This window comes from Tetranychus urticae, chromosome 3, assembly GCF_039701765.1.
Source record: "Tetranychus urticae isolate SD_2017Ah chromosome 3, NJAU_TeUrti_SD_1.0, whole genome shotgun sequence".
Taxonomy (NCBI): domain Eukaryota; kingdom Metazoa; phylum Arthropoda; class Arachnida; order Trombidiformes; family Tetranychidae; genus Tetranychus; species Tetranychus urticae.
Window position 1 is genome coordinate 21,889,306 of NC_142960.1, and position 10,372 is coordinate 21,899,677.

At 32.7% G+C, this 10,372-nt stretch overlaps 4 protein-coding genes across 4 annotated transcripts; 3 read left to right on the forward strand and 1 right to left on the reverse strand.

Annotated features, from left to right (window-relative positions):
* Nucleotides 1-76: 76 nt before the first annotated feature.
* On the reverse strand, nucleotides 77-1,336 carry LOC107365009 (exosome complex exonuclease RRP42). The gene is made up of 3 exons (XM_015932467.3): nucleotides 718-1,336; nucleotides 348-618; nucleotides 77-266 (listed from the first exon to the last, which is right to left on the reverse strand). The coding sequence occupies exons 1-3, from the start codon at nucleotides 1,206-1,208 to the stop codon at nucleotides 198-200; spliced, it is 831 nt and encodes a 276-aa protein (XP_015787953.1). The 5' UTR covers nucleotides 1,209-1,336; the 3' UTR covers nucleotides 77-197.
* Nucleotides 1,337-2,082: 746 nt separating this feature from the next.
* Nucleotides 2,083-3,400, forward strand: LOC107365056 (exosome complex exonuclease RRP42). The gene is made up of 3 exons (XM_015932520.3): nucleotides 2,083-2,664; nucleotides 2,733-3,003; nucleotides 3,083-3,400. Exons 1-3 carry the CDS (start codon nucleotides 2,174-2,176, stop codon nucleotides 3,152-3,154), a joined length of 834 nt encoding a protein of 277 aa, XP_015788006.2. The 5' UTR covers nucleotides 2,083-2,173; the 3' UTR covers nucleotides 3,155-3,400.
* Nucleotides 3,401-5,633: 2,233 nt separating this feature from the next.
* LOC107364852 (uncharacterized) lies at nucleotides 5,634-6,715 on the forward strand. Its single transcript, XM_015932289.3, has 2 exons — nucleotides 5,634-5,702; nucleotides 5,810-6,715. The coding sequence occupies exons 1-2, from the start codon at nucleotides 5,691-5,693 to the stop codon at nucleotides 6,350-6,352; spliced, it is 555 nt and encodes a 184-aa protein (XP_015787775.1). The 5' UTR covers nucleotides 5,634-5,690; the 3' UTR covers nucleotides 6,353-6,715.
* A 2,042-nt stretch (nucleotides 6,716-8,757) lies between these two features.
* Nucleotides 8,758-9,531, forward strand: LOC107364853 (uncharacterized). The gene is made up of 2 exons (XM_015932291.3): nucleotides 8,758-8,823; nucleotides 8,930-9,531. The coding sequence occupies exons 1-2, from the start codon at nucleotides 8,812-8,814 to the stop codon at nucleotides 9,449-9,451; spliced, it is 534 nt and encodes a 177-aa protein (XP_015787777.1). The 5' UTR covers nucleotides 8,758-8,811; the 3' UTR covers nucleotides 9,452-9,531.
* Nucleotides 9,532-10,372: the final 841 nt, after the last annotated feature.

Here is a 10,372-nt window from a genome sequence, read left to right on the forward strand (position 1 = left end):
AAAAGAACACGTTAGATGTCGCTCGAGTTTTTCGTGAAATTTTAAAATTTATCCTGAAAATTGGATTATTCAATCATTGAGTGGTAAATAAAACTTTATTAAAGTAATTTGAATACATTTTTTTGTCATTTCAATCAATAGATTCTTGATACCCATTTTGGTATCTGATAGATTATTATAGATGATAATGAAGCCAGTTAACTCGTCAAGGATTTGCATTGATCCTCTATAAAATCATGAAGCTCCAATGCAACTACAGATATTTTCTGACAAAAATGAAAACAGAAAAATTAATTATTGCACTTCAATTCAAATTTATGAAACTGGTTGAGTCTAGTGAAACTTACCGGTATTAATTCTTTGATTGGATCGCAATGAAGACTACCAAGTCCTAATTTTTTGGAATGTAACAACGTTCCACAATTGTTCACAGAAAATAATAAACTTGATATACTCGAAGCCTCTTCTTCTTGGGTAGGATCAATAATGTAACTGTTGCCAATTCGAGTGACAGTCACAAAAACGGGTATCTGAGATATATCTAACCTCATTATATCAAATGGATCATCAGGAATTTCAATATCCATAGTGTCTGGGTTAACATATACTTTAGGTAATCTAAAGAATTGAGAATAAAATTAAGATTTGAAAATATAAAACATATGAAAACATAGCAGGCATTTATAAAGTTATTAAAGTATTTTTAAAAAAACAAACCTGGTATCATAGAGAGCTGCCTTAACAGCTATTGAACACAAATCGTAAAGCGATGCTTTTGATCCAATTTCGAGGATAAGAATATCTATTGAAAGACACCAGACTGATTTACCTTCCACAACAGTGAGACAGTCAAGAAGAGAGCAATCTTTGTAGCTATCTTCAAAAAAACTGACCAATTCCACTACAATTCCTTGGCCTCCTCTTCCCTCAAACAGAGGATCTGCATTGGCAGATATATCAGCAAAAAATTCAATTTTACCTTTACCAGGTCGACCAGGGTCAGGTGGCACGAGAGACATTTTGACACCAGCTATCACTGAACAATTTACAGAGCGTATTTGAGCTGATCCGACACAACTGGGTAACAAATTAATTTCTAAATCAATTTCTCTTCTATCCCAGCAAGAGCGTCCATCAATTCGGAAGTTATCATTAATTCCATGAATCAGATAACATTTTTCCCCTTCACTCAATTTTACTTCTGCCATTATCACAATGTTACAATATATAAATACAATTAATGACTGTCTAAATGAAATTGAAAAATAAGAGAAAGTTATTTAAGTCAAAAAACTAGGCAAATCTTTTAAACCGCGCTTTGTAAACAAAACTAACATGTGTTTCCATAGGAGATCACGTGTCTATTCATGGCGCGATAAATACAAAATAAATCATGATTATTCGGTGTATTTTACTTACTATTGTCATTTTTAATTTGTTTAATACGAGTTATACTTGGACATTCACCGACAATGCACCAAATAAATATGTAAGGAAATTAATTGTCAACCATCTTTTAAGTTTATCTAGTAAACAAAACAAATTTTTCATCACATTAGGCAGTTTAAAAATTTGAAAATAAGTTATCTCAATAAATTTTAAGTTAACTAAGGGAAAAGGGACAACTGAAGTCAAGCCATTTAAAATTTTCAGTCAGGAAATATTCAGTTATTCTTGAATTAATAGTTCCTGGTTTTACTTTCACTCAAATCTGTGAATGGATCAATGAATTTAAACTGTAACCCAATAATGAATCAGTCCTTTCTTTCACTTTTAAATCCAATTTACTTCGCAATAATCATTAGTAAATGATGAAAAACTGAAGTAAACGTTGATTCAAGCAATTCTGAACAAAATTCGATGAAGATAAATTAGATTAGAAAATAAATCACCGACCTTACATATTGTTAAGACAATAATAATTTCACACAATCTTAGTTAATTGAAGTAAAATATCACAGTTATTCCAGTAACTGGAATTCGGTAAATCCTATTTACCAAAGAGTAGAGTAGGCGTGGTCCGGTCCGATTTTAAGATAGATTTTTCTAATTTGATCGATCTCAACTCAGAAAATCGATGTCTTTAAAAACAAGTGCTTTCAAGTCAGACAATTTGTACTTTTGTTTTGAAAAAAATCAAGAATAAGTGTTTTTATATTGTTACATTGTGATAATGGCAGAATTAAAATTGAGTGAAGGTGAAAAATGTTATCTAATTAATGGAATTAATGATAATTTCCGCATTGATGGACGCTCTTGCTGGGATAGACGCGAAATTGAGCTAGAAAACAATTTGTTACCTAGTTGTGTCGGATCAGCGCTAATACGATCTGTAAATTGTTCAGTGATAGCAGGTGTGAAAATGTCTCTGGTGTCACCTGATTCTGGTCGACCTGGTAAAGGTAAAATTGAATTTTTTGCTGATATATCTGCCAATGCAGATCCTCTGTTTGAGGGAAGAGGAGGCCAAGAAATGACTGTTGAATTGGTCAGGTTTTTTGAGGACAGCTTCAAAGATTGCTCTCTTCTTGACTGTCTCACTGTTGTGGAAGGAAAACAAGTCTGGTGTCTTTCAATAGACATTCTAATTCTCGAAATTGGAGCAAGAGCATCGCTTTACGATTTGTGTTCAATAGCTGTTAAGGCAGCTCTCTATGATACCAGGTTTGTTTACTAAGAAATGTTTAATAAATATGCTACGTTTGGTTTAACTTTATTTTTTTATCTCTTAGATTACCTAAAGTGTACTTCAATCCAGACATTATGGATATTGAAATTTCCGAGGACCCGTTTGATTTAATGCAATTAGATGTATCTAAAGTACCTATTTTCGTGACTGTCACTAGAATAGGCAACAATTACACTATTGATCCTACCCAAGAAGAAGAGGCTTCGAGTATAGCAAGTTTGTTATTTTCTGTGAACAATTGTGGAACGTTGTTACATTCCAAAAAATTAGGACATGGTAGTCTTCATTGTTATCCTATCAAAGAATTAATACCGGTAAGTTTCACTGAACTCAACTAGTTTGAATCAATTTGTATAAGTACAAAAAATAATTTTTTGGCATCATCTTTTTCAGAAAATATCCGAAGTTGCATTGGAGCTCCATAACTTTATAGATGATCAATGCAAATCCTTTACGAGTCGTTGAAACCAGGAATTATTTCCAGGGCTGGATTTCAGCTGTCCCTTTTCTTATTTGTGCTTCATTGAAACTAAATTTATCCTTTTCTCTTTTATTAGGTGGATCACCATACATTGCAGCAAAAATTAACGAAGCCAAAGATTTATTAGATTCTGTTAAGAAATGAAAATTAATTCTAGCAAATTGTACAGACTTCTAAAAAAGATTATTTCGAGACAAATAAAATTTAGTTAACATACAGTCAACTCAAAATTTATTGAGATAACTTATTTTTCAAATTTTTAAACTGCCTAACATCAAACCAAATGATTTAATAAACACTATGTCGACAATGTAGTGAATCCAATGTGATTTTGATTTCAGCTCCTACAATGGGTCTGGAGGAGCTGCACGAGCCATTCTTCCATCAGGCTTAGCTGGACCCAATAATTTTTTGATGTATTCCTTTTTTTCCTCGTAAGTTGGCATTTTAAATCAGCAAATAAAATATCGAATTACAAAAATTAAACCAATTCTCTGTTGGACAATCAAATGAAAACAAGCTAAGCAAACCAAATCTGAAGGTGACTTAAATAGCTAATTTCACTACAATACTGTGAACAAAGAGTAAAATAAAAAGAGACGACATGAAAGATGTTTTTTTGTAAAGGTGACATTTTCAGGTTCACACTCACACGCAATGAAAATAGTGCAAAAACATGAAAATGTTCAAATTAAAATTTTAAATTGCATACAATGGAAATGTATCTGGAAAGTTACCGATAATCAACCAAATCAACATGAAAATGTGAAAATAATGAAATCAGTGATTCTATATTTGTCTGTACCAGAAGCTTAAAAGTGAAAATGGTTATCAATGATTTTGATCAAATGGCTGATGACAATTGAAAATGATTTATTTTCGCCCTGTCAACCTGACCTTTATCACTTACAGTGAACTTAACTGAATAATCTTCAATATAAATGACCTCAGACGATATACGTGTACTGACCATATTGATCGTTAGCTTTACTTTGCCGTCAGAAAATCATTATTTTGTGTGTTCGCTTTATATGTGGAGGTTATACCTTTTAACCAGATCAACCAGTTTAATCATTTAAGATAAATTGATTACTGGACCGGTAAAATCTATCAACATCTTTCCTTGCTGTTACTGTTTCTTTTGATGGCAATTCATTTCCATGTTGGTATAATGTTGAAATCAGGAAAAATAAGGTGAAAGTGTTCCTGTGCGATCTGTAACACGCATTAATTAAATCTTCCATCAGTCCTCTCTCATATTAACACTTTATTGAGGTGACAATTGATAAGAGCAAAAGGTGAAAACATATCAACTTCATCTTGAACTTGAATTTAGGTTATCGAGATGTTCCTTGTAATCTTATCTCATTGCTGGTCATTGTGGCCATCTTCCACAATAAAACGCACTGATAACATTGCGAGTTTAAAGTTCACCAGCTTATCAAATTAATCTCAACCTTTCTTTTCCCATTCCAGGCCTCATCTCACTGAATTGTTAACTCTACTGTGACTTGGAAAGCTTGAAGTAACAATTGGTACAACATTATGGATGAGTTAAAATTTTTGATTTCAATGGTTACTCCGATCCATTTGTGATTTAATTGATGTTATTAGTTGAACTTTACCGTCGTTTACCGAGCCAATCCTACATGAGATACTCAATCATCTTTTGGTTGCTCCTTCAGATTATGTTCCAGTTTAATATTTTCAAAATGAAGGCCTCATGAGCTTATATTAATCAGGTATAACTTTCCTTTTGGGACTTTCCATTCACTTTGCTTGTTACAGTAATGATTTTCAACAAATAATCATTTAATCGTTCAAATCGTTTACAATTTAAAGGCAAAAATTATTCAATAATGAAAAATTAATCAAATCAGATACAAATGTATAAACATTTTAATTTACTTTTTCTTACATTTTTTCTTTATTTCTTTTCTCGTTAGTCGCCATCGCAATCAACACAATCATAATCAACGATCAAATAATCAATTGAAGCCACCCACTTAAACAAATGCCGCTGGTCATGATTAACTTAAGTTAAATGTTTCTAACGTCGTCATTAGCCGGTAACCGGTAATTTGAACCAGATTTTTGAAGCTAACATTACACACAGTCATTTTACTGTCGTTTACCAGTTTACCTCTTATTATTTAATATGATTAACCCATTATCATATTACCTTTTTTCATCGTCTTCTTTTACTCCATCGGTCAAATCAATATCCAAATTAACTGATGAACTTTACAAATTACCAATCTTATTCGAATCATGATAGTAAAAGGAAAATGGAAGATTATTTCGATAGCTAAACGTTGATCCTCCCCTAATTGGCAGTCCATACTGGAACCAAGAGACTTTTATGAATAGCTAGTTCTTTTGGGACAGGGGACAAAATGGAAACATCGAAATGAAAAACGGTATAAAAGCGTTTCTTGAGTGTTCAGAATCGTCAGTCAAATCTTCTTTATTCAACAAGTAAACATCTCAGTTTAATAAACTAACTCAACAAAACTCATCATGAACTCAATGGTAAGAAAGTGATTACAAATGGACTTTCATCAAAACAAGGATTTAAAGTGAATTTTGATTTTATAAGAAAAATAATATTCTTTTCTTTTCTTTTAAATTATTATTAGATTGTTATCTGTTTCACCCTTCTTGCTGGTCAAGCTTTGGCCTCAAACTACGGAGCTGGTTCATACGGTTCATCATACGGAGGTGATGCTTACTCTGCAGGAGCTTCATACGGTGCTGGTGGTTATGCTGCTGATTCCTATGGAGGTGATTCATACGCCCCAAAAGTAAAGAAGGTCATCATTGAACGACCAGTCGTCAAACCAGTCTACCTTACCCGAAAGGTTGTCGAAGTCAAGACCATTGCTGTTCCAAAGCCATACGTTGTCACCAAGCCACATCCAGTTCTCGTCACCAAACACGTTCCAGTTGTTGTCAAGAAATACATTGCTGTTCCAGTTAAATCATACGAACCATCATACTCAGCACCTTCATACGGTTCATACTCATCCGGTGACTCATGGGGAGGTGACTCATACGCTCCATCATCTTACGGTTCAGACTCTTATGGTTCATCTGGATACGGTGATGATTCCTATGGATCAGACTCATACTCATCAGGAGGATATGGTGATGACTACAAAAAGGCTGCTGCCAAGGCTTAAGCTACAAGTTTATCATTAACTAATTTCTTAATCCATTTGTGTATAGACATTCTCTCCATTCTCAATCTCAAAATCATTTCATCTCAATTGTTTCTTGCAATGTTAATGTACAGAGCATCCTAAATCCTATTTTCCCTGCTTTTTCTTTCATACAAATGACTCAATTTTATTTGCATGAAATGAAAAACTCCCCATCAACATCACAAAATGCTTACATTTATATACATCTGAATCAATTGCTCAATGACCATTTACCTGTAAACAATCAACTTTTCAGCTCATGATAAATGAAAATAGTTTCATGCTATTCAGCCAAAGGTCAAGCCAATGGCCAAAATTCAGAAATAAACAGTTAAAAATTTACCTTCCATTTGTTGATTTCATTAATCCCTATAAATACCATAAACAATACTCGAATCTGAACTTACAATGATAAATCGTATTGATTATTTGTTATGATTGTAAGTAAATGATAAAATGTTCCTTCAAGTTCAAACTGCTATGTAACTGATATGAAACGGATCTGCAGAATAGAAATCAATTGACGAAAGATAATTAATATTTTTTAAGCTTTTGTTATAAAAGGTTTTCAATTTCAAACAGAAAAAACATCATCAATTAAGCCAATTCTTACATGAATAAGTTTAATCTTGATCAACATTCAAAATGACATTCATTGCTCTCTGCTTGAGTTTTTTGTTTAACAGGTTTTTTTAAATGCCAAATTGCGCCAGATTCACTAAAAAATTCAACTATTAGCAAAAATAAAAAGGCATACATTTGATTCCTTAATAATAAACTAAAATCTATGCAACTTAATGAAAAGCTCTCATCAAAATGTGTGAAATTGACTATTTCAAGATAATTTTATTATGTACCGATTAAGTGTGGATTTAATTTTGAAGTATGATTTAAAAAATCTAAGGCTTGAGTATTGAAATTTGAGATTTAGTAGATTTGCAGCAGTAGAGAAATGAAGTCCATTTGTGAAATAAAATATTCATTTGATCGACAGTTTCGTTGTGAATTTCAATTTGTGTTAAGATGTTGTGATTTCATTTCCTCTTGTACTCCATTATTTTCCCATTTGATCCAATAGAGTTTCATTGGAGCAACGGACAGTTGAATTGGACGAGGAAAAGATTCCATTAAAACAAGAACTGGACAGTTTAAAACGGCTACTGGCTAAGTAATGCTTCTCAAAGCCAAGATTGGATCGTACCAAATTTTCCAGGAGGAAATTGATAGACTTAAAATCCCTCAAGCAATCAATTCATTTCTTATTTTCTTGTATTTCTCTAGCTTTTTTATCTTAATAACGGTTCTAAAGTTAGGCCATGTTTAGGCCTTGTTAGAAAGTTTAGCAGTAAGCAGATATTGATTGAAAAATGAATAACATTTAAAAGGTGAAGGTTTCCGATTGCACTAATTTCAGCTTCGAAAATCCTTTGCAGTCAAAAGTTTCAGTGAGATTCGGCAAACCCAATAGAACGATAGATAAATCGAAAATAGACTTCGAATATGAGCGTTAACCAGAACGGTAAATAACGGTAAGAAGTGTATTTTCTTATTGATCATTTAAAGTTACATCAAAAAACCAGTTTAATGAAAAGCTTTGAACCCATAGCAAGCAGTTTAAGTTTTGACTTTGAAAGCCATTTTATCGTAAATTGTCGATCAAAGAAAAATTTTTGTGGACAAATGGACTTCATTTCATGTACTTACTAACACACCAACTCTTGAGCTGAAATTTAACGTTTCTGGTTACACATATGAACTCCTTTTTGAGATATGTCCGGTAAAGTTTTGGTCACATTAACGTTGTTTGGAGATGTAAAAAGACAGTTTGACATGAATTACTTGCGCCATTTAACCTTATTACTTGTAAATGAAGATCAATATGTTTTTCAAAACTTTCTGGTTAAGCAGTAAGATTGGTTTAAAGGACTAATAATATTTGGATACCTCTGAATATTAATAGTTGGAGGTTAATTCATTCTGAATATACTCCGAGTGAATTAACCTCCAAGTTAGAGCTCCAAGCTCAAGACCGAAAACTTATTCAATTTGTGGTGATGAATATGAAAATTTAAAAACTTGATCAAACCGGAATTGAATCAATTGATTTTGTTATAAACTTTAACGGTCATACCTTGAATTTCAATGCTTTACCGTTACTTAACTTATGAACTGTTTACCTTGAACTGCATAAATTATCAATCTTATTTGAATCATGACCATAAAGTGAAAGTGAAAGAGGAAGATCACTTTGATAGTTAAACTTTGATCCTCCCATAATGGGCAGTTCATTCTGGAACTTTTGAACGGAAGAGAGATCGAAGAGTCAAGATGAAAAACGGTATAAAAGCGTTTCTTGAATGTTCAAAATCGTCAGTCAAATCATCTTTATTCATCAAGTAAACATCTCAGTTTAATAAACTAATTCAACAAAACTCATCATGAACTCAATGGTAAGAAAGTGATTACAAATGGAGTTTCATCAAACAAGGATTTAAAGTGAATTTTGATTTTATAAGAAAAATAATATTCTTTTCTTTTCTTTTAAATTATTATTAGATTGTTATCTGTTTCACCCTTCTTGCTGGTCAAGCTTTGGCCTCAAACTACGGAGCTGGTTCATACGGTTCATCATACGGAGGTGATGCTTACTCTGCAGGAGCTTCATACGGTGCTGGTGATTCCTATGGAGGTGACTCTTATGCACCAAAAGTAAAGAAGATCATCATTGAGCGACCAGTCGTCAAACAAGTTTACCTTAACCGAAAGGTTGTCGACGTCCATACCGTTGCTGTTCCAAAGCCATACGTTGTCACCAAGCCACGACCAGTTCTCGTCACTAAACACGTTCCAGTTGTTGTCAACAAATACATTGCTGTTCCATACTCAGTTCCTTCATACGGTTCCTCATCTGGTTCATACTCATCTGGTGATGCCTGGTCTGGTGACTCATACGCTCCATCATCTTACGGTTCAGACTCTTATGGTTCATCTGGATACGGTGATGATTCCTATGGATCAGACTCATACTCATCAGGAGGATATGGTGATGACTACAAAAAGGCTGCTGCCAAGGCTTAAGCTACAAGTTTATCATTAACTAATTTCTTAATCCATTTGTGTAAATTCATGTAAAATTCAAATTAAAAATTCATCTTTAATTCGTTCATTTTGTTTATTTCCATCGATGCAATACACAATATTTGAACCAATACGACTGATCTCGACCAATTTCACAGAACCTGGCTTGATTATTTGTATTTATTATTGGTAATATTATTCTATTAAACATTAATCAGTCTAATGATGAAAATTGTTCTTGTCTTTAGCGTTATTTAATTTACCATCCATCGAAATTATACAATTTACATAATACTGATTTAGTGTATTGGGTAGATCAGAAAGTACTGCGCGAAAAAAGGGGCTCATTAATCAGTGCTCAATATAACCTAAGCAATTTCGATTGGATGAGCCAGTGCATTATGAAAGATACATAATTAAATTTTAGATTCGTTAGTCTCAATTTTACAAGGTTTATTTTTCTTTCAATTCAATGAATAAATATATAATATGTATGGATTTATATCGACGAGGGAAATGCAAAAGAATGAACTTGCAGCTAATTATTGACATCAGAAAGGAATTAGCAGCCAGGCGATGCCAAGTATAAAAGTAGCAAACCTGCTCGACTAGATGAACATGTCTGAACATGAACATTAAAAATTTTCTTGTTGACCAACAGTTTTCTTGATTTTGGCAGTTCACGAAAAACTTCCAGACACAATAATTTCCAGCATGGTATCACCTACGATCGCCATTCTTAACCAATTATAAGATTATTATGGGCTATATTGAAATATTAGATCATTAGAATATTAGATTAAATATTCTTCTTCTCAAGTTAACGGAAGTTTTTAAAAATTATATCAATCTAAATGTTGGGTATCTAAAATATTGAATTCATCTCCAGAGTTATAAACCATATTGCTAATAATCAATTTA